This window comes from Castanea sativa, chromosome 2 (assembly GCF_040712315.1).
Source record: "Castanea sativa cultivar Marrone di Chiusa Pesio chromosome 2, ASM4071231v1".
NCBI lineage: Eukaryota > Viridiplantae > Streptophyta > Magnoliopsida > Fagales > Fagaceae > Castanea > Castanea sativa.
Window position 1 is genome coordinate 15,049,515 of NC_134014.1, and position 24,269 is coordinate 15,073,783.

The 24,269-nt window shown below is 32.7% G+C and overlaps 2 protein-coding genes across 15 annotated transcripts; one reads left to right on the forward strand and one right to left on the reverse strand.

Moving 5' to 3' along the window:
* The first annotated feature begins 5,659 nt into the window (after window positions 1-5,659).
* Window positions 5,660-11,794, forward strand: LOC142624166 (pto-interacting protein 1). 14 transcript variants are annotated; one of them, XM_075797694.1, is made up of 8 exons: window positions 5,660-5,849; window positions 7,414-7,533; window positions 7,984-8,234; window positions 8,324-8,450; window positions 9,961-10,234; window positions 10,756-10,888; window positions 11,038-11,124; window positions 11,401-11,794. In XM_075797694.1, exons 2-8 carry the CDS (start codon window positions 7,452-7,454, stop codon window positions 11,533-11,535), a joined length of 1,089 nt encoding a protein of 362 aa, XP_075653809.1. In that variant the 5' UTR covers window positions 5,660-5,849; window positions 7,414-7,451; the 3' UTR covers window positions 11,536-11,794. The 14 variants fall into 14 exon arrangements, with proteins under 14 accessions (XP_075653809.1, XP_075653813.1, XP_075653802.1 ...); XM_075797698.1 differs by having other exon boundaries at window positions 5,667-5,843; XM_075797687.1 differs by having other exon boundaries at window positions 5,715-5,849; window positions 7,966-8,234.
* A 1,957-nt stretch (window positions 11,795-13,751) lies between these two features.
* Window positions 13,752-18,651, reverse strand: LOC142624165 (putative receptor-like protein kinase At5g18500). Its single transcript, XM_075797685.1, has 8 exons — window positions 18,041-18,651; window positions 16,749-17,418; window positions 16,544-16,648; window positions 16,118-16,240; window positions 15,866-16,036; window positions 15,557-15,686; window positions 15,008-15,220; window positions 13,752-14,309 (listed from the first exon to the last, which is right to left on the reverse strand). The coding sequence occupies exons 2-8, from the start codon at window positions 17,396-17,398 to the stop codon at window positions 14,184-14,186; spliced, it is 1,518 nt and encodes a 505-aa protein (XP_075653800.1). The 5' UTR covers window positions 17,399-17,418; window positions 18,041-18,651; the 3' UTR covers window positions 13,752-14,183.
* Between the last annotated feature and the right edge of the window lie 5,618 nt (window positions 18,652-24,269).

The window sequence follows — 24,269 nt, forward strand, 5'->3', positions numbered from 1 at the left end:
CCCAAGGCCCAAATACTTAGATCCTTTTAGTCCCCACAACACTATTATGTCTTTTATACTGGTCTCAAATAATATATATATATATATATATATATATATATATATATATATATATATATATATATTTACACACACACACACGTTTGTGCATCAGTGCATGCACTTGCATACATGTATATAATTGTATATACATGTTGCCCCGGGAGTCAAATCCTGGCTCTACCATTGTGTTAAATACAATTATATACCTAAACCATGGGACCATTTCCTATATGTACACCTAGACTATAAATATACAATTAATATATGATTTGAGATTAATTTTTAATTTTTATCCTACATAAAAAGTTATGTTAAGATTGAAAAAGGAGTGCACTAATCTATCAAAATTAGTAGATTTGTCAATATGTCTGAATTAGTCCAATATTAAAAAAAAAAATTTGATAAAATGATTCTAATTAGTTGGAATTGGATATTGCAATTATTTTATGGATACAATAAGATTTTGACTTATAGAATTCATTCCATGATAATTGATATTTATCAACTAAACATCAATGGATTTCTTTTTTAGATATACATAAGATTTAATCCTAGGTCCTTTCTTTAATAACAAGGGATTTTGCTAGTTATGTTAACTAAATCTTATTTAGCAAAAAAAAAGGTTAATAAGAAGCTAAATATATTGCAAATTAATGTTGATTGAAAGGTTTTACTATAATTTAAGAAGTACAATTAAACAAAAAGTAACCCTTAATACATTTTAGTGAGTGATTGATTTAGGTTGTGCATTGTAAATATCTTTTTTTTTTTTAATAAGCGCATTGTAAATATCTACATCATCATGAATCAAATCATGAATAGTTGCAATTGACTTTCTTCTATGTGTATATATAAAGCAAATATGATGGCATTTGAACTTTTAGAAATGCTCAAACCGTGTTGGATTTGTAGAGAGGTCTATCTTGTGCAGGGCAGTAGTAGAGTAGGAGAATTTGTCACCTGTCCCAACAAATAAAATGCTTTTTAGCTACTTAACCCAATAAATAAAATGGTCCCAAACCCAAATATAGTGTACAAAAAGTCAGTTTCGTGAATATTTTGTGTATTCCCTTGCATTTTACATTGAACCAGTCACCGACTTTTCCAACATTTCTTGGCACATCTGAATTTGACCTTGGGCTTGGAGACTACTTTTTTTGGTTTTTTAATGTATTCCCATAATTTTGTGCGAGGACTATAAGGAATCATGTATGCAGAGAGGCTTTATCTATAGTTTTTGAGTCCCACAAATTAATGCCAAATAAACAAATGTGAAACTATTAATTAATAAAGACCAAATCAATCAAAAGCAGATTCATATAGCCTTTTTATTTGCCCATTTCTTTCACGGGTAATGATGAATTTTCCTTTTTCAAGAGTCATGTTTCACAATGGCATTAGAGAATAAAAAATTGGAAGTGTCTTTTTCTTGGCAGAGGGTTTGTGTGACTAAAATCCAGTGTCAGCATTTAGCTATATATGAGCCCATATTGCTTAGGCCCACACTAACTACTTACCCATAGTGGGTAGAGAATTTATTGAGTAAAAATAAATTTATGACACTTTTACAATATTTTCACAATAAATTTTAGATGATGAATTATTATCGGTTATAATTTGAGCCCACTAATGACTTAATTTTTTATCTACAAATAATAATTTACAACCTAGTATTTATTGTAAAAATGTTATAGACTTAGAATTTTTTTTATATTAAAAGAAGGCATGATACATCGAATATAAAGAATAATTTATGCCATTATAGTGTGAAAAATGTAGTTTGCCATTATAGTACGTAAAATTTCTGTCATAGCCAGATTCTTGAACCTGGATTTTATAAATATATACACTATTATCCTATCTATGCCATTGGGCTTATAAAATTGGAGGGACAAGAATAGGCTTCCCCACTAGGGTTTTAAAATAGATTTTTTTTTAGTAATATATAAAATTACTTTTAAAGTAGTATTAGCTCTATCATGAGTGATAAACAAATTGATTGTGCATTTGACATGGACATTGGACACGTGCAACTAAAGATGATAAAAGGGATATCAACTTGGTTTTGGCCATCACCCGATGCTTAAGCTATAGTAAATATTTTATTGTAGGAGAGAAGATTTTACTCTCTAATAATTTGAATGCATAACTTCATTCTCCTCTTTCCATCCCTTTTATAAAGAATTTTTATGGCACTTTGGAGGATCATTTTTTTGAATCTTTACTGGTATAGTTAATATGAGATTATAGTCATAACTTAAAACTATAATTAATATGTGATTAATAAACAGATTGCTCAATTTTTGGGTAGGCTAAGTAAGGTCATTCTCAATTTTTATGGATTTTCCCAAGATAAGTTATTTTAGGTGCCTAACAGTGGAACTAAGTATCATGGTAATAGTAAGTTCCAGCTAGCTCAACTGGTAAAGTCTCTGATGGTTGAATAAGATATTTGAAGTTCAATTCCCGTCTACACCAAAACTAATTGATGTCTTGGTTTGATGATAAAGAGCTATCATCAGAAGAGAACACCATAGGTTGAAGCTCTCTCTAAAAAAAAAAAGTATCATGGTTATAAATATGATCGAGTTGAGAAGATGGCATGAAGTTTTTTTTTTTAATTATTTATTTATAATTTAATATTTATAACAGGGAAGAAAACAAATATAAATATTTTCGTTGAAAATACTTAGAGGTGTTAATAAGTTAAATTATAACTTATAAGGCTTTTCACGGTAGATGACATAATAAGTTCTTATTTTTCTGAACTTAGATGCTATCAAGATTGCCATCCGCTCTTTAAGTTATCCACTTTTATACCCTAAATAAACGTTTGATTCATTTAAAGTCACTGAAAATATATTGGTAATTCAATTTAGGTGCTACAAATTTACAATACAAATGGTATGGATTATTTACATACCATTTGGTTCTTGAGGGAGCCTTGGGCTTTAAAATATAGATCCCAATGAATGCCACTTACCAAGTCTAAAGGCCCACTAGAGCTCAGCCCAAAGATCCAAAAACCAGGCCTATGAACCTTCAAGGTAATAAAGGAGGCTGGGGTATGAGATTGGGGTAGGTGTTATGTAGCCCAACCATCAAACCACTCTCAAACAAAAGTCTTATTAAAATTAAAATTTAAAAAAAAAAAACTAAAAAAGAAAAGTAAATTCCTCTGCATTTTGTTTCCCTGTTTTTTCGATTATTTAAAGAAAAAAAAAAGAATAAATTGCAATATGAATTATGAAAACTTTACACATATAACTCAAGTTTTTAAATGAGTCTCATAATTATTGCTTCTTGGGGTGCTTGATATAGGCTTATTCAGAGACAGATATACTTTAGTACATGAAGATAAGGATTTAGCATAAAAAAATGGTTTCATTACTTTTAATATGGAGTTATATTCAAAGGGGCAATAATTGTGCCAAGTGGGACATTTCCAAATGCCAACCAATTCCAGCAAAGAAGCACCTTAAATGAAGTTGAAGTTCACATTAGGTCACTCCAATGGCTGAAAAAGGTTTTGGCTTCCAGCTATCTTCCTTTTATACCTTTCTCAGGGTGTCCCGTGTTCATCCATCACTGTCAAGTTCCTCACTGCCTTCTAATGAGCAATTTTAAATTGTAATTGAATAACCCAATATTTATTTATTTGCTACAAATACAATACATGGTCTCCATTTCTTTTTTTTAAAGTTTACAATGTATTGTCTAATTTTGTGATGAACCCTAATTAGATCATCCAGAAAAAGAAAAAAGAAAAGTCATATGATACATTTAAGGGCAAACAGTATTCTTTAAATAAAAAGTGCCCACCCAAGGAAAGGAACCGGTGGGGGTAATAAAGAAAGCAAAGGACTAATTAGTACAATAAAACGTTTTACTAGTTGAAACTTGAAATAGGTTTTGGTCCATAGAGATCTGGAGTCAAAAACTTATTGTGAGATAAATTGTAAATTAAAAATTTTAAAAAAAAAAAATCTAAAACCCAACGTATCGGAGTCTTTTGGCTAAAAATTATAAAAAACGGAATCTATTATTGTTATAGGTACTGTTCTAAGTTATTTAGCAAAATGAGGAGAGAGATTGAATTTCGGCAATGGTATTGCCGAAATTGCAAGAAAAAGTAAAATGTGTCAGGGGAGAGAGGAAAATTGAATTTCGGTAATGAGATTACCGAAATTCTTGTCCTGTCCTTACTCGCGAGCCTGCCTGTGAAGTGCCCAAAATGCTGAAATGAAAAACCAATTGTGGCAATGGTATTGCCGAAAATGGGAGGGGAAAAAAAAAAATTGTGGCAACCAAGTTGCCGAAAATGGAGGGGGAAAAACAATTCTACATCCACAACATTTTTCACAACAAATTACAGGTGGTTAGTTGTTATTGGTTCAAATTTAAACCTAACACTAAGATAACTTTTTGCTCCAATAATAACAATAAGTAACAACTTATCATTTATGATTTCTTGTAAAAATATTGTGAAAATGTTGTGAACGTATCATTTTAAAAAAAAATTGTGGAGCCGAAATAGAAGGAAAAGAAAAGAAAAAAAAAAAAAAAGTGGCAATGTGCCAATGCCATTGCCGAAATAGAGGGAATTTTTTTTCCCCCTCTATTTCGGCAATGGCATTGCCACATTGCCACTTTTTTTTTTTTTTTTCTTTTCCTTCTATTTCAGCTCCACGATTTTTTTTGAAATGATACATCCACAATATTTTCATAATATTTTTACAACAAATCATAAATAACAAGTTGTTACTTATTGTTATTATTGGGGCAAAAAAGTTATCTTAGTGTTAGGTTCAAATTTGAACCAATAACAACTAACCACTTGTAATTTATTGTGAAAAATATTGTGGACGTAACATTTTTTTTTTTTTCCCTCAATTTTTGGCAACTTGGTTGCCACAATTTTTTTTTTCCTCCCATTTTCGGCAATGCCATTGCCATAATTGGTTTTCCATTTCAGTATTTTGGGCACTTCACGGGCAGGCAGGGCAGGACAAAAATTTCGGTAATGTCATTACTGAAATTCAATTTTCTCTCTCCCCTGACACATTCTACTTTTTCTTGCAATTTCGGCAATACAGTTGCCGAAATTCAGTCTCTCTTCTCATTTTACCAAATAACTTTGAACAGTACCTATAACAATAATAAACTTCGTTTTTTGCAATTTTTAGCCAAAAGACTCCAACGATCATATAGGAAGATATTTTTAAAGAGCAGGTTACAGCTTCTTTTTTCATAAATATCGACACGCTTACAATAACATTATTTTAAATATTTTTTTTTATCACTAACACTATTTTTATTGTATCAATCCCAATAAATCCATATCAATAGATATAAAAATGGTTGTGTCAATTATTCAACACAACACTTTTGAAATACAGTGACGTATTACTCTCTCGTAGCATATAAACGATCACTTCAACCAAATTAAATTGATGGTATTGTACACTCCATCAGAATAAATAATTTTCCTCTTTTTTTTTTGGTGAGAATAGTATTAAATTCTCCTAGCGAAAAAAAAAAAAAAAATTAATTCTTACATTAAATTATTAGTACAAGTTTAAAACGTCCTTTTGGAGGCTTGTTATGACAAAGAAATTGGCAGAAGCCCAAAGACCGGGGTGGCAATACAAAGCAGGACATTAACTGCCTTAAAAAAAACAGAACCGCTCACTTTGCAAATATCCAATCTTTAAAGTCCAGACACTAGTCAAAAAAGAAATAGGTAAACGTAGGACAAGAACACCCATCACTTTCAATTTCCCAACTTCCTAAATTTCCATGCAAGTGTAATTTCTATCTCTCTCCTGTCTTTGCATCTTTAGTCGGCTTTATTTTATCACTTTCAATTACGTACTTTACAGTATATACTGAGAATTTTGAGTAACATTTATAAAGGATTTTAGTGAATAGTGAATACAACTTTCAAGCATATCTGCTTATACTCCAAAGAAGGTGAGTCTTTTGTTGACTGTAGATTCCTGGGTCTATGTTGAATTTTCCTCAAAGCCCTTTAATTTGTGTTACCCATCACTTCTTTTTCAGTTCTTGGAACTATGTTTCATTTGTGTTTTGATTAGTTTGTGGTGTTTTTGGTTTTTGGGGCCATTTCTCTTTTGATTGTGGAGGGGAAAAGTTTAGAATTTTATGTTATGTGGTTCTTGTATGTAGCAAATGGATTTTGTGTGATGGCTCATAAAATCTTGCATTTGTATGTGTTAAATTCTCTTAAGTGTAGTATAATGGGATGATTTGTTGTGGGATTGGTGTGTAGATGTGAGTTTTATTGGCGTTTGCTGATTGCTTGTACTATGCAATTTCTTTTTTGCTCTTGAATTCCATTCATTTGGTAGATAGGTAATTAGGTGGGATATTAGGCATTGACTTTCATCGATGATGGTGACATTAGAATACTTGCTTTTGATATTTATCGCTAATTATGTCATCTCTACTTGCCTTAAATTTTTTTTTTTATGTTTTGATTAAGGTTATAACAAAGAGTATTGACTTCGGATAGAATAGAACTGTTACTAGTCTATTGAGGGTCCATATCCAACCCCAAAATTTTGGCTCTAAGACTTGGTTGTGTTGTTGTTGTTGGATGCCTTGTAAATTTTTTCTTTTTAATGAAAATAGGAACAACCACTTGATGAAAATACAAAAGAAGCCCTTTTTCTGGCCTAAGAAACTCATCCTATATGTCTATATGATAACAAACTAGTAAGACTAGTTTTTTATCCATTTCTATTTATGTCAATATCTTTGGTTAGAGGGCTATTGTCATGTGACATCGAATTACCTTTTTTATTTAAAGTTGATAATTTTTATGCCATTGAGGCTAAACTCTGATAACCAGGGTAGCATATGATATCAGTTACTGGACTGCTTTTCTAATCAATATTATATGTCATTATTTGCCACAGTTCCCACACTTGCATAAGTAGGTCATTTGTGTGTTTGAAAGAGATTAGAAAAGGTGTGGTCCTTTGGCTTTTGTTCTCAATTTTGAAATCAGAGTATCAGTGTTCTTTTCTTTCTCCCCGTTTGTTTTTAATTTTCAATTTTTATTTTTTGTTGCTGTTGTTCTTCTTCTATTTTCCCCTTTTTTGACAACCTAACAATCCACCACATATTAAGGCGCTTGTTTCTTTTTGGACCTGAGAATATATTATGTTTGGGCTCCAGGGTATGGAGCACCTATAGTAAAGTTTTTATTTCATTATAGCAATACATCTCAAAATGATTAAATTTTCTGTTGGAGGCATTTTCCTTTGAGGAATATTTTGTTTGAAATGCTTAAACTTGCTTGGTTTGCTTACTTATGTTCCATGTTTCTTTCCTTTGGATGCTCAGAAAAGCAAAATTGAGATCTATTTTTAGGAGAAAGGACAATGAGCTGCTTCGGTTGTTGTGAAGAAAATGATATCCATAAAGCTGCTGATACTGGACCATTTGTGGCAAATAATTCAGCAGGTGATTCAATATTCCTAAACCATGCTTATGTTTTCCTTCTTTTGGTTGGACCAACCTACTCCTTTACACTCAAATTGGTTGAGTTTTTCTTTTTCTTTTCTTTTTTTCAAAAAAATTGGGTGGAAAATGTATAAGCATGGTTCCTTTTCATTGGAGTTTGTAGTTGATATTCCTTAACTTCTGCTTTGAAATCAGCTAGAGCAACTTGTTTGTTGTTATTTTTTCTTTTATTTTAACCATGCTTGTTTTGTGTGATTTGTTTGTGCCGTCTCCTTGCTTGTGTATTTACCAATCTTTTTTTGGGGGGAAGCTATACAATGTGTAATTATAGCTAGCCATTATCATGTGTTATCATTTTGTCGGTGCTTTTTGATTGTGATTTGATTTCTAATCTGCCTTTTATGGCTGCTGATTTGTTTCCATGAACCTAAGTCAACATGAATCCTGCAGGAAATAATGGAGGATATGCTGCCAAAGAAGCTGTGCCAAAAGATAAACAGACTGTAACTATGCAACCTATTGCTGTCCCTGCCATTCCAGTAGAGGAGTTGAAGGATATAACGGATAATTTTGGTACAAAGGCTTTAATTGGTGAGGGCTCATATGGAAGAGTGTATCATGGTGTCCTGAATGGTGGGCAGACTGCAGCCATTAAAAAGTTAGACTCCAGTAAACAGCCTGATCAAGAATTTCTAGCAAAGGTACTACAAGAGTTCATTATGCTCGTAACGGGTACTTTTCTCCTATCTGTGTTCTTTTTTGCTTAGAAAGTTGATGTAAAACTTCACAGGTCTCCATGGTATCAAGACTAAAAAATGAAAATGTTGTCGAGCTTGTTGGTTATTGCGTTGATGGCTCTCTTCGTGTCCTTGCGTATGAGTATGCACCCAATGGGTCTCTTCATGATATTCTTCATGGTAAGTAATATTTTATTCTTCTGTTTTTAAAAGAATGTGTATCCACCAATATAATTAATGATTGATGAATTTTTTATTGTTTTTAAATTTCGGAATGGCTATAGAAATAAAGGCCAGTGTTTTTAGCCGAGTGAATATATATAACAAGAGAGGTTTACTAGTGAGTTTTATAAAAGAAAGGAGTTCCTCTGATGTATATTAAGTTGATTAAGCATATGTAACTAGCGTGAGAGCAAATGAAAGCATTACAAGTTTCTATTCACTATAGGTTTGCATCAATGATCAACATTAAGTTTGTATCTCTTTGCACTAGTAATGGATGAGCTCACTAGATTGATTCAAGATGTAGTCCTTTGGCCTATGCTTTTTCCAAATGATAGAGTTTTAGCGGATGAAACCAGACATTAAGTTAATGTCAAGTTGGAAATTTGGAGAGATGTTTTAGAATCTAAAGGCTTTTTGCTGAGTAGGCTAAGTAAGACAAAAACAGAGTACGCGAAATGTAAGTTTAGTAAAAGTAGAAACAAAGTTGAAGGAGTTGTAAACTTGATGGTTAAGAGAGTGAGAGAGAAATTTTGATATATTGGATCAATAATTATAAGAATGGAGAGATTAAATAAGATTTGAGTAGGATGGATGAAATGGAGAAGCGTGTTAGGAGTATTTTGTGATCATAGAATACCTATTAAGTTATAAAGAAAATTTATAAAACTGCTATAAGATTGGCTATGCCCTATGGTACTGATTTTTGGGGTGTGAAGTAGCAAAATGTTCATAAAATGAGTGTAGTAGAAATGATAAATGTTAAGATGGACAAGTGGAAATAAAAGGAAAGATAGGATTCAAAATTAATTGAAATGAGAATGTTAAGATGAATAAGTGAAAATATATGAAAAGATAGAATCCAAAATGAGAAAATCCCCATTGAGATAGGGGTGACCTCTATTGATGAAAAGATGATGGGGTCTTGCTTGAGATGATTTGGTCATATGTAGTTTGAGGAAGATGAGTGATTCAATTACAGAGAATGGAAAAAGGTAAAGGAAGACCTAAAATAACATCAATAGAAATAGTAAAAAAGGACATGCCAACGAAGGAGGTAACAGAGAGTATGACTTTGGATAGGATAGAAAAACAGCTAAGGTTCTGTGTTGAGGATTCATAGCCATCCCCAAAATTTTTGAGACTAAGGCTTGGTTGTTGTTGTTGTTGAACTTGTGTGTATAGCATTTTCTTATTGGTTGCTGAACTATTTATTTTATAATGGATATTAGTTATTGACTCTTGTGGTTTTAGACTAATTTGAGAAAATGATTTAATTTGAGTTGACTCAAAGGACTCTTTGACCATGTTGTAAAATCCACTCAAGGAGAGTTAACATCTATTGGTAGGCAGGCAACTCATTAGTGTCAGAGTCAAATTTTGTGGGTTCCTATCTTTTAATGAATGAGTAACAAGATATCTTATAACCTTTCTGATACAGAAAATGTTTTTCAATTTGTAAATACAGGACGAAAAGGTGTCAAAGGAGCACAGCCAGGCCCAGTTCTGTCATGGGCACAAAGAGTTAAAATTGCTGTTGGGGCAGCAAAAGGGCTTGAATATCTACACGAGAAGGCACAACCTCATATTGTCCATCGTGATATCAAGTCCAGCAATATACTGCTTTTTGATGATGATGTCGCAAAGATTGCTGATTTTGATTTGTCAAACGAAGCCCCTGATAATGCAGCACGCCTTCATTCCACTCGTGTACTCGGCACCTTTGGTTATCATGCTCCAGAGTAAGATTTTCCTGGGTGTTTCAGATGGACGCTTCTCATCTTTTTTGTGTTTAATTACAATGAAAAACATAATATAAAATCGCAGTCTTCATCTTATTGAACAAGGAGAAATAATGTGTTAATTAATTATGGGAAATGTTAACAAATGCCCTAAGAGCATTGGTTTAGGAAGCAATTATAGAAACTTTTTACGGGAAAAGAAAAAAAAAAAAATTGTTTTACCGACTTTTTATATTTCCCATAAAAGTGATGTCAAAACTTTCTTAAAATGATTTATTAACAATTTCCCTAAGGGCACTTGTAAACATGACCCATTTATTATAATGAAATTACTGGAAAGAGGAAAAGAAAATGCCAGACGGGTCAAGAGTCAGTATGAACTCATTCAACCTGAATAATAAATGGTCATTGTGGCTTACCGAATACTTCATTGGGCATGTTGTCTCACTTCTAATTGTCACTTTGAAGTAGACACCTTTCCAAAATACATCAAGCCTAAGTTTTCTGACTTTGAATGGCAGATATGCAATGACTGGGCAGCTGAGTTCAAAGAGTGATGTTTACAGTTTTGGAGTCGTCCTACTGGAACTCTTGACTGGTCGTAAACCTGTTGATCATACACTGCCACGTGGACAGCAGAGCCTTGTGACATGGGTACTAAACCTTAGTTATGCTAGTAATTTATATCTGGTGCTTTTGCTCTTTTTTTGTCTTGTTTTTGCTTGGAGAGAGAAAGATTTGCTAGGTTATAGGCTTGCAGGTTTTATTCAACCTGATTCTTTTACAATTCTGGATTAAATTAGGCAACACCAAAACTCAGTGAAGATAAGGTGAAGCAATGTGTTGATGCTAGACTCAATGCGGAATACCCTCCCAAGGCAGTTGCAAAGGTAATAAAGGCTATATTCTGGAATTGCAAAATGCTAAACTACTATTTGCTATTTGAATTTTTTGTATTTTAATTTGTAAATGACAGATGAAAAAAAGAAAAAAACTATCGGCATATTGCAACCCTTCTCTTTTTTTAATATTTTTAGAATATCTGATAAAGTATGTTGAGTCACTCTCTGAAGAAATGTCTTCACTTTGGTGACAACTTGTAGCTGATTTCATACTTCACATTCTCTAAAAGTCACATTTTCTATTTTGGTATATGCTGGAAACAGATGGCTGCTGTTGCTGCCTTGTGTGTGCAATATGAAGCTGATTTTCGGCCAAATATGAGCATTGTAGTTAAAGCTCTACAGCCTCTATTGAACCCTCGATCTGGTCCCCCAAGTGAAACACCGCAGCGCTTGTGAATTCTTCCTGACAACCTAATCTTCCTTGCAGGATATATTATTGAAATTTGTTTTGTAAACAGGGTGTTTTAGATCATGTACCATTTTGTGTACCTTTTAGTCATCAATAGCCTACCAGATTTATGTTTGTAATCTATGTAATCATTTTACACGTGATGATTTGATTGTTGAGAGCATTAGCTTATTGAACTGCTATGGGTGATTTATTGCTCTATGGCTTTTTTTTAGGAATGCAATAGCATTAACATATTTGTTTCAACTGTTGTGTATTTGATTCCCCAAAAAAATATAACTGTTGTGTATTTTTGCTAGGCAGTTATGAGAATCATGCTGCATCCTGTCCCTTTTTTTGTTATTATTTTTTATTTTATCTAAGATAAAATTTTACTTTAGTCTAATCTAAGTGTGTGTATGTGTGAAGCTCTTTCTTTGAGATTTGAATCCCTGCTCTTGTGTCCCACCCCATCTTATAAAAACTTATACTTGTGGAGTGACCATCGCACCTAGGGTATGCGGTGGTTTCCCTATGCTTCTCAGTTCTTGTTTGATATGTTATTGAAATTTCATGTTGGGGACAACAGGCATGCTTTTAAATGCTTAATTAGAAAGTGACATTTAGGATGGTGTGAAGTGAATCGAGTCAATTGACACACTCCTTAATGTATTAAAATTATGGGTGTATGTGTTCATCTAGTTCCTTCTGATACTTTCAAAATTATTAATAAACTGAAGTCGTAAATCTGATATGATAAGATGAAAACAATATTGTGTGCAAACCTTGAGGTCCACTTCTCTCACTTGAATGATGAACATCAAACTTTTCCACTTGAGGGGATGGAGGACTAAAGATCCTCACAGTTGCTTCAAATGGAGGAAAATGTTATTTTTGAATGTTTTTGTTGTTTGTTTTATCAACTGGAATACAAGAGAAGCAAAGTAGATTGACCATTTTTAATGAAACGATCCATCACAACAGATCACGATCCTCTCCACTTTGAAGATAGTATATTTCAGAGTCTAAATTAAATTTTACAAACCTAAAGATGTATATGATGTCACGTTATTTATAAAATTTTAAATAAAATACCCTTCATTTCACCTGAAATAGAGGAATGCTAATTCTGCCATGTGTGTTTTAAATCTGCTACTTATAACAACTATGATGAAGGCATGAAAAGGAACATGATGTTCTAGCGGCCATTAGAATAATTCACATGCATGCATCTGTGCTACGAGCAAATGTGTTCTGGTTGCTCTCCTGCTTCTCTTTTAACTTCATCAGAAAAAGTTTCACGGGCTAATTTCCTTCCAACGCAAAGGCCATGCTAAGCTTACACTGCCACAACTATTATTAGCTGGTAAAAAAACAATTTAGGTGAATAATAACTGACTACTTATGATTTTGTATCTATGATCTGTTATGAAAATGTTATAAACATAATTTTTTTTTTTTTTTTTGGCTATTAAAGAAAAAAGTACAGGTATACCAAATAACTCACGTAACAATTTCTGAATAGATTTAATCATTTAAAAAAAAAAAACTCAATGGATAAATATCATATGAGAGGTTGATAGGAACAATACTGACATAGCACTTCTCTCATCTTGATATGCCCTACTCACAAGAAATACGAGAAATACATCTTCAAGTGTCGGTGTTATATCAATATATTTTCTTTTTTACTTTTGTGGCACGAGTCAAGATTCTTGTCCGTGCAGTTCCTTTTATTTTTTCTTGGTCCCACTTCTTTGCCTGTGGGGGTGTATGTTTGCTTGTCTGAGTTGTTTGGTGATTAAAATTAGCTGGATCCTCCTGGATTGAACCTAAGAATATTAGGCCGATATAAAACACGTTTTGGGGCCTGAATGTGCCTCCTTTTGCTCGAAAATGATATTGTGTACCCGGCATATATGCCGGGTACACAATATACCACCTCCCTTTTGCCATTCAATCAAGAAATTATTTCATCACCCAAATAAAGAGTAGTTCCTAGTTACTCTCAAAATATGGTGTTTAATGAGGCTCCTTCCTCTCATGTTCATTAAATTTATGATAGAATCTACTATGAATGTGAAAGGATTGAGTACAATTTTACCATGCTATGAACCATTTAGAAAGGATAAATAATTGGCAAGCCACCAATATTTTTCCATAAAGTAATCAGACCAAAAAAGGGTGGGGAAAGAGATCAATTGTATCGAGTGTATCCTGCAAGTAAAAATAAAACTTCTCAAAGTCTTAATCATTAAATCAGCCTTTTGTTTCCCTTCCAATTGTTCACTTCACAGCAAGGGATTTCCATTGATAAATCTTCCTGAACTAGAATGAGCTAAGAGTATGACCCAAAAAAGCATGAATAAAAAGGAAAAAAAAAATTAAGATACCCATAAACCTGTACACACCACCTGTGGCAGGGGTGTCCTGTTACATTTGCCACTTTCATAAACAAAATAATCTTCTTCCCAACATCTAAATCTAGGTATTAAAAAGGAACAGAATATGAACCATGCCGCAATCACTAGTTTATGTTTCCATCCCTTGATCTCAACAAGGGCAGGCATAAGAATTTATAAGTTTCAAAGAATGCAAGATTCAACGTTCAACCAATATCTCTCATCAGATTCTGTGATTGGCTTAATCAAATTGTCTATGCCCGATGGTTCCTTCTGCCATTTGATCTCAAATCTGGATTGTCAATCCTATCCATGTCAGAATTCTCTCTCTGAGAATCTTGCTCTGCATTGCCTGCTTGACTCCTCCTGCGTCTTCGATCCTGAAAATTCCAAGGACATCATACATGAAGGGTCAATTTGAGTATACATATATACATGAAGGAAGAAATTGAGCTTTAAATTTTAGCCTAAAGTACACTTTTGCCCCTTAAAGTTTGAGGCTATTTTAATTTTGGCCCTTCTACGTTTTAAAATTTTCCCTTCGTCACTTAATGTTTTTGTTTTTATATTGGCCTTGCACTCCATTTTCATTAGAATCTTGATCGTTAAGTGCCTTTCATTTTTAAATATTTCATGAAACACTAGCTTTGAAATGCTGTAGAATGCAAGAATTTCATTGAAGTAGGCAGAAAAATATAATATAGACAGTCAGAATACTAGCAAAAATGGATAATAGGGCCGAATGAAAGTGGAATTAAACATGAAGGCCCAAACTTTTAGGACCAAAAGAGTGCTTTAGTCTAAATTTTAATAGTTAATCATTTTGGCATTCAAAACGAAATCTATTTTGTAAGGAAATATGGATTTCTAAACTTTCAGGTGTTGATTAACTTACACCCGAAGTGAAAAAGAGCCACAAGTCTCATATGTTTCTAACATGTAAAATTTTGGTCGTAAGCATGCACTGCACCAAGATGTGTATATCTGGTTCTAAGAAGATTTAGAAGCTCTTAGACCGAAAAAAAAAAAAAAGAAAAAAAAAAAGAAAAAAAGAAAAGAAAAGGATTTTAGAAGCAACCTCTCTAGGTATAGGATATTCCTCAGATTCAAGCATGCGAACAACTTGACTCATCTTCGGTCTTTTGTCACCATCTGGATCAACACATCTCAAAGCAGTCAAAAGGGCTCGCTTAAGGGCACTTGTTGATGGTCTAGCCTCAATGTTTGGATCTACCACCTCTTCTGAGCGCCTGCTTCCAACCATCAACTTCAGCCAGTCAACTAGATTTACCTGCAAGAACCACCCATGGGATCACACCAAGACAAGTGTGAATTTGTAACTGTATAGTGCCATGTCATGCATTTTGAGATAAATTTTGGAAGCAAAACTTGCATGATATAACAAATTAAGCTGCTAAAAACTCCAAAGTAACTTTGGTATGCATGTATCCATTATATTGAAATTGCAAGTTATATTTAACTAACTCACGACATGCATCCATGAGAGGGGAAAGTGAAATCCTATAAAACACCTTCAGTAACTGCTAAGCAACAAATACAGTGAAATAACAATACTCATGCGGAATTTCAAATAACTGTTGCAGCAGAAAGAAATATGAATGCATACCTCATGCTGGGGCCGGCCATAATCCACTGGGTCTCTTCCCGTAATTGCTTCCAGAAGCACCACCCCAAAACTATAGACATCACTCTTCTCATTTAGGAGGCCAGAATTAGCATATTCTGGAGCAACATAACTGACACACAATCAAAGCAGGGGAAGAAAAAGGATAGTTAAATACCAATCGGTTAAAGTAATATTTTCTAGTACATATACTAAATCTAGGAAACTAAAACAATGAAAAAGAGGAGCAAATAAATTGGTGCCTATTGACAATGCAAGAAACTGTTTATCAGAAAGGGGGGAAATACTCACCCAAAGGTACCCATAATTCTAGTTGTAATATAACTTGTCCCAGCACACAGCAATTTGGCCAGACCAAAATCAGATATCTTAGCATTGAAGTCATCATCAATCAATATATTGCTTGATTTGATATCTCGATGGACTACTTTAGGCTCAATAGCCTCATGTAAATAAGCCAGCCTGCAACATGTAATCATGAGTCTAAAGGCAACAAACTCAAGAGAAGGCTAAATAATCAAATTAAGGTATGGCTGGACTTACGCCTTAGCAGTGCCAAGGAGAATTTTCATCCGAGCCTCCCAAGTAAGAAATCCATGTTGACGCATAGCTCCATGAAGCCACTGCTCCAAATTGCCATTGTTGACATACTCATATACCAACAACCTGACAAGGGAATATATTCAATTGCAAAGATGCATGCAAAAATTAGTCAACTCATTCAGTTGCAAAGATTACAGTTTCTTTTGTTTTCTAGTAAAAAATATTCTAGTGAATTCTTGACACAATTTTATTATTTTTATACGAAGAGTATTAATCAATACTCAATAGATTAGTGAAACACTGAGGGATAAGAAAATTTTCATTTTACAGTTCATTTGTATAAATTTATTTCAACACAGTCATGAAATTAAAATATAATTTACTAGTGCCAAAAATACAAAGATGGAATATAAATGGATATGATACCTTTCTGTTCCTTCAACGCAATACCCCAAAAGACGAACTAAGTTCTTATGCCGAACATGACCAATAGCCTCAACTTCCACTCTAAATTCCTTCTCGGCTTGTCCTCTATAAGATAATTTATACAATTATAGAATGAAAATTATAACCTACAGAAAGTCCACAAAGGAAAAAAAATGTAAGCGAAACAAGCATTGAAATAACTTACAGATTGTTGAAGAGCTTCTTAACAGCCACAGGAGACCCATTAATCAACTGACCTCGAAAGACAGTTCCATAACCACCCTCACCGATAATATTTTCCTTTGAAAACCGATTTGTTGCACGATCTAGGTCCCTTAGTGTAAACCAGTGACCCCAACCAAGGTGAGAGAACTCAGGCAGACCAGACAAAGGTGAAGGAGCAGTTATGGGGTGCGAAGAAGGCCTGTGCACAGAAATTGTTCCCGCACCTCCCTCTTCTCCCGACTGAGAACCAGCAGCTTCTTGCTCAACATTATTAAATGAACCTGATTGACTCCCATTATCTCCATTCTTTGAATGGATCAAAACCTTCTCCAACTCTTTGTCAGGGAACTTATCACTGAGGGTAAGAAAAGCACCATCTTGGGGAAAATAATGGTTTGCTGAAGCTTGATCAACCTTAATCTCTTTGATTTCCTCTGAAACAGCTGGAATTTGGCTAAGGGGAAGCATGTCATTACCCCTTTTAGATTTCTTTCGGGAAGTAAGACAAAATGATAGCAACACAAGGATAACTACAATAAACAACCCGACAGTGATCCCCATTAACACCCACACTTTCAAACCAAAAACAAATGTCTTTTTGGACAGTCCTGTGTTAAGATCAGTTGCCATTTTTTCTGATACCAAGTTGCCTGCAAATTACACAGTAAAAACATAAGAAAAATGCAATTCCATATGACCAAAAACTCTAATTTTGCATTATGTCACCAAAGACCAAATCTTCCACCCAATTTTCACCATTCAAGATTCTCATCAACAAACAACACAAGCCTGTCTCCTACTCAATACAAATGCCTATAACTAATCCGGATTTCAACCAAAGAAAGACAAAATCAAAATCAGACAGATAAAGATGTTGCTTTCTGAAAAACCAACACATTCAACAAGCACATTCATATATCATTTCATACAAACCAATAACCAAACAACCCCATCATCCACACACACACAAAAGAAGAAGAAAAACGAACCATACAACCCAGAAAGACAAACTTTCACCGTTTGGGGCCTAAGAAAAACCAAAATCTTCCCCAAACCTATCCTAAAACAACCACACCGACATCAAACCTACAGTTTTAAAAGTTATGAATTCTGGAAAACACTTAACAATTACAAAGTTCCATTATCTTTTAAAGATTTTCCCAGTTCTCTCAGCAACCAAATAGAGAATAAATGAATATATAAACACTCAAAGAAAAAACAAAAACAAAAAACACAAAGGCTCTATGCACAGAAAAGTTTCTCAATGCTTACCTGTTCACAGAACCACTTCTGAAATCACTTGCTCCACAAGCCCCTCCTCAAACAAAAATGAACAAAACTCAAACCCCAGATCTCTTCTTAAAAGAACCTCAAAATCTCATTCCTAGGCTCCCAAATCCATTTAAATCAACCCCATTGTCCAAAATCTTCCAAATATGCAAGGATTCAGTTTTAGCTTTCCTTTCTGGGTTTTACTCAAACGGTCAAATGCTGTCACTATACTATCCCAAAGCCCCAAAAAATGGAAGTTTCAGCTTCTCTCAAGCCACACTTGCCTGTTTTGGAACAACCCAAAACAAAACAACACAAAACAAATGTGATAGCAAAAGCAAAAGAGGCAAAAGACTCGTTTTTTTGTGCAGTTTAAGGGAATTTGAGAGCACAGGAGTAGAGAGAGGCACATGGAATTCTGAGAAGAGAGAGAGAGAGAGAGAGAGAAAGAGAAATGGTGGTGGGGTTTAATAAAGAGAGAAGCAATGGAGTTATCAGTGTTTGGTGATGACTGATATTGGTATATATGAGAAGCAGAGGTAGAGGTATGCCTTCACATTACATACAGTAAAAGGGAAGCATCAGAATTGGAAAGCTTTCTATTTCTTTGCTGTTTCTTCAAATTTCTTTCTTTCCCTTATTTTTCTCTAGTTTTGTGTCCTGAGGAGTGAAGACTGAGGTTGACACATCATCAAAACAAAAACTAAAGAATGACACTAAAGCCTGAAGTCATCTTTTCTTTAAAAAAAAATTACTAATTTGTTTCAGAGTAAATAACAAAATAGTTTCTGGTAAATATATATATATATATATATTTCATATATTTATATCTTTTTGTTGTAATATACAAAAAAAGAATTGTACCACTTGAACCAACTACTAACATGACTTTTCGAAAATGTTCAAATGAGTTCTCCAAGCACAAATAGAAGTATTAGCACTAAATATCTTTCTAAAATTTCATGCAACTCCAAGTTCTGTGCTTCCTTTCAAGAGCTTGTCCTAATTGCACAAGTATTATTATTATTATTATAACGACAAGACTTTGGTGTTGTTTTTTAAGTTTCCTCTTAAAATTATGTCATGTGATTTTTTTTTAATGGGATGAAAATACATTTTTTTAGTTTTTTTTTTAGGAAGATTTTTATTTTTATTTTTTATAGTTAAGTAGCCACATAGCAGAATCTTAAGATGAGAATTTAAGAAACGACACCTAAAATACTATATATATATTTTGTCTTTATAGTAATATGAATTAAATATATATATCATCCTTATCACAGCAAGTCAATATAATATAATTATTGACCATACATTATAAGATAAATGATGTATATATCTAATTCATTTGTTAGATAATTATAGTCACTTTAAATATCATTTTTATTAGAACCAATTAAAACATATAATCTCAATCTCTATGAAAAAGGTTATAAAAAAATCATTGTCGTTTGAACTTTTTTCAAATATTTTACTTCAATTTACATTAGTTTTTTACCCCCTAGTCTTAAGTCAAATGCCCCATTGGATTTGGAAAATGTAAGAATTCTTTTTTTCTTTTAGTTATGATTACTGGAGACAAAGTCATTAGCGTGGATGAAGAAAAATGTTTAAGTTAACATATTAGTGAAAAAGGTTGAAAGGTCAAATGAACAGACTGGACACCAAATAAATCCCAAAACCAATGTGATGCTGTCATTATGACTTATTTTTGCATTCCATGAAATTAGCAACCTCTCTCTCTCCTTGAGTTTTGTGATTTTATTTTATTTTTTCTTACTAATTTATGTAAAATACTATAAGATTCGGATATCCAATTTAGTACGTCTCATAGTCAAAGAAACAGACTGGACACCACCCCAGGTTTTTTAATACCCCAAAATACCCCTTTTTTTTATATATAGTTTCAACTTTCAAATGTGAAATGTCTTTGTGGGGAAGGTGTAATGTGTATGCAGTTTGGACCATGGGAAATAAACGTAGAAATAGAATAAGAACAACCACCATGTGTCCACCAGAAAAGCCTGAAAATTGGAGATATTTTGTGAAAGGAGCTATAGCAAATTAGGGTTAGAATTTAGAACTGTAAAAGTTATTACGATAATTACTGCAGCATTCCTCAAATTTTATTGATCCATTTTGAAATGGATCATTTAAGAGTATATCACATAATCAAGAATTTAAATAGATATCAAAATAGTGATGAGGAATGTTTTCTTTTAACGTTGATTACGCGGTATAATCTAATTCATTCATTTTAAATGAATAAATAGGACTTTTAGAATTCTACAATATTTTTTTTATTTTTTAAAAGAGTTCGTTTTTTATAATAGCTCTATAATCAAAAAATTAACACTAACCCAACAATGTAAACGTAGTACTTCATGTGATAATGAAAATTTCTAATATATTCCAAATGTAAAGGAATCAGTGGTATGGAGAAGCAACGTGTTCCATACAAGGTGTTCTTTTTGTTAGGAAAAAAAAAAGTATTATTTTGATTTTGGAACATATGAAAGAAAAAGGTCAGTGCCAAAAAGGACCCATTTGACTTTAAGTTAAGAATTTTGTTCAGGCATGGTTCATTAAACAGCAAGATGGGTCCATTGCATTGTTGTTTTTTTCTTTTTCTTTTTTATTAGGAATTGCCAAGTTAAATTGCATTCAAAGCAATCTAACTGACTGTCTGGTTGTTTCACATTTGATGCATGGGATTTCATATTCTCAACAACAAAAAAACATGGTTTTTTTTTTTTTTTGAGAGAAAAAAACATGGTATTTATTTATTTATCATCATCATCATCATCATCATCATTATTATTATTATTATTATTATTATGACGGCTAAATTCATCGGTCACCATACTATAACGACCATTTCAACTTTTCGTTTGGTATAAATATAATGGCCGTATATTTGCGTCTTTTGTGTATCTACTACTATTCCAATCAGCTTTCATAAATAAAATAAATAAATAAAAAAACTAATAACCTTTTATTTTATTGGTACAATTGTATACTTTGATTACTTTCTTCTTCTTTTTTTTGTTGAGAATAAAGTACAATTGTATACTTTTCTTTTTGCTAAATAATTGTTTACGCTATTATTTAAGGGACTTTTCCTATTTAGATTCCTCAATTTTTAGTTTAAAAATGCCATTATACCTCTATGATTAAGTTGAGAAAAAACTAAAGGATAATTTGGTAAAAAATAAAAATTAAACTCTAACTCCCGCTAAAACATTGCCTAAAAAATAGGACCACTCTGTATTAATTTTCAAATTGTTTTATCCACTTATAAATTAGATTTTCAAAATAAAAATTATATATATTTATATAAAATAAAAACACAGATTTTTTTTTCTTTTGACTAAAAAAAACCTCATTGTATGCGCGAAACGCGTGTGATGAGGCTAGTATACCTAATAGTTCATTGGGTTCATGCTCTAGAAAATTTAGATGACTTGCATGTATATTCCAAATATGTTTGATCGTTAATTATACATGGACAGTAAAGCAAAAAATCACATGAAGAAAATTTAATTGGTAAAATCTTTTATCTTTGAATAAAAAAAAAGATTTAAGATCGAATCTTATCTACATTATAAAGAAACTCATTGGTATTTTGATTATTTTTTATTTTAATTTTTTTAGAAATAATTACAACATGCTGATAACCCCACAGCTCGAACCATTTCCTCCTAGACTTCCAAACACTTTTTTTTTTTTAGAAACACACACACATATAAGGGAAGGGGATGAGATAAGGGAATACACTCACTCGCCAACACCAAAACTGCATGCAGCAGTTAGTGTCGCGGAGTAAGTAATAAACCCAACTTCCAAACACTTTATACATGAGGAGGTGTCAATTCAACTATAAGGCTTTTTTATTTTAATTTGATCAATAGTAATCATAGAGTGGAAAAATTGTCAGTAACAAAATTCAATAATTCACACTATTAATTACATTGCAGTATCGCTTTTATTATTGTAATAAAAATCCATTACATAAAATACAGGAGCACTTAATTATTTATCCATGGATTAGTTTCCCATGGTAAGTATGTTAGTATGTACTAATAAAGATACCTTGCCCCTTTAATTATGTTTTAATTTTCATTTAATTTGTGGTTCAAATCATGATTTATCCTTAACTTTTTATGCTTTTTTTAGTCAGTTTTAAACATGGGTCATTACTTAAAGAATGATTACACGTTTTTTCTTTTTTCGTTTTGGAATATTGAATAGGCCCCGCCAAGAAGGAAAACAGAACAAGACAATAATGCTTTGAAGAACATAATTCTCATTGACACTAATTTAAAGTTCAGAAGCTTTTTTTTTTTTTTTTTTTTTTTTTTTGAGAATCCACATCCAAACCAAGCAGCCGAAATTTTATTGAAGAGAGAAAATTGGGACAAATCACACATAGTCCCTTATTAAGAGGAGCTATATCTTCAGGGATGGATTTCATCCGCACCTGTAGCTCATTATCAAGCTTAGAATTTCTGACAGGGAAATGGGCAACTGAGTTGCAAACACGCTTAGGGAGTGTTTGGTTTGTGTTTTTAAAAAACTATTTTCAATTTTTAAACACATATACCAAACGGGCCCTTAACATGGGAAAAACAACAAAAACGAAACTCATTAGCTAAAACAAGGCCATCATTTATGACATGAGCATATTTTGGATAACTCACATCATTTGCCAAAATCGCTTTTAAATGACCTCTGCATCTCCTTCCACCCCAACTTCGAAAATGTTTACCTCCTTTGCAAAGCTATTTTAAAGAGGAGAATGGTGACCTATAAAGTGATTTAATTAAATGGAATGATGTTATAATGAAAACGTTGAGAATGAGAATGAACCACCGCATAATAAATTTTTCAGTTTTTGCATACACTTATTAACTCAATCTATACGTACTATGCAGTATGCACATGATAGTGGTGAAGCTTTATTCAAGTTCTAGTAGGTGAGGATTCATAAGTGTTTGGAAAACAAAAATTCCCCCTTTTTTTGTGGCTAAGTAGTTCCCCATTGTATTGGTTTACTACCTTCTCTCTTGGCATAGTATTGGTTCATTGGTGGCTGGTATGTAAAAGAAGAATGGAACTTACATATTTAATGTGGGAAATGGGATCATAGCCTAAATATTGAAGACAAAAAGCAACTCTTACCTTTATGCTCCATTTGTTTTTTTTTTTTGAGAAACACACACACGCAAAGATATAGGGGAAGGGGGACGAGATAAATGAATATACTCACACACTAACACCAAGGCAATTAGTATCGCGGAGCAAGTGATAAACTCCTTCTCAATATTACACCTTACCGATGTGGGACGACTCAACAACACTGAATATCTTTTTTTTGAGAAACACACACACACATATATAGGGAAATGAGAATGAGATAAGGGAATACACTCACACGTCAACACCAAGGCAGTTAGTGTCGCGAAGCAATTATGCTCCATTTGTTTTGATTGCAAATTTTGTGTAAAAAATAGTTTTCTATATTTCTAGTATTTGGTAGTATTAAAAAAAATGAATCAAAAGAAAACTATTTTAGGTCAACATATATAAAAAGTATGGCTTTTTTTTTAACTCTATCTCACAGCATGTTAAATAAAGGAAATTAAGAAATTTTTTTTAACTCATTTAAAGTTGCTACTAAATATAAAAATATAAGATAATTTTATAGAAAAATAATTTTTGTAAAATGACAAATCATTTTCTAAAAAAGATTAACATCCAGACAAACAAAGCCTATTACTATTAGACTTTCAGTGCTATCAATATCAGACACAATTAAATACCTAGCCAATTGTATATACTGGATGAATGTTTCCAAATTTATCTCAGTTGGCCTGTATTGATAAATGGTGATGTCATCCCATCAATATAAATACATTGAATTTTTGGCTTTTAAAGTAGCCTTATAACTTAGTGACAATTCACTTTTAAAAAATTTGGATTCAAATTCCTTTTTTCACTTCTTATAAGTAAAAAAGATTTTTTTTTTCAGCCTTTCCACACTGACTTTTGGTTTATCATTTGCACAATAACTGACTTTTATTCAAACTGTCCAATAAAAACACCCAATTAATAGTGAAGGCTCATTGAATATAGGGCATGTGGAGTGATTAGTCATAAATAATACTTTGGTGCAGGCAATATCTGTGGCTTTATCCCTTCTGAATGGGTAATAATCAAACCCCAAAGT

Excerpts from the sequence above, each read along its gene's own strand:
- LOC142624166 (XM_075797687.1), top strand. The coding sequence starts at position 7,452 with ATGAGCTGCTTCGGTTGTTGTGAAGAAAATGATATCCATAAAGCTGCT. Across the intron at positions 8,235-8,323 it reads ATCAAGAATTTCTAGCAAAG|GTCTCCATGGTATCAAGACT; the intron begins GTACTACAAGAG and ends AAAACTTCACAG. Across the intron at positions 10,235-10,755 it reads TTTGGTTATCATGCTCCAGA|ATATGCAATGACTGGGCAGC; the intron begins GTAAGATTTTCC and ends TTTGAATGGCAG.
- LOC142624165 (XM_075797685.1), bottom strand. The coding sequence starts at position 17,398 with ATGGCAACTGATCTTAACACAGGACTGTCCAAAAAGACATTTGTTTTT. Across the intron at positions 16,241-16,543 it reads TGCGTTGAAGGAACAGAAAG|GTTGTTGGTATATGAGTATG; the intron begins GTATCATATCCA and ends TTCCCTTGTCAG. Across the intron at positions 16,037-16,117 it reads CTCCTTGGCACTGCTAAGGC|GCTGGCTTATTTACATGAGG; the intron begins GTAAGTCCAGCC and ends TACATGTTGCAG.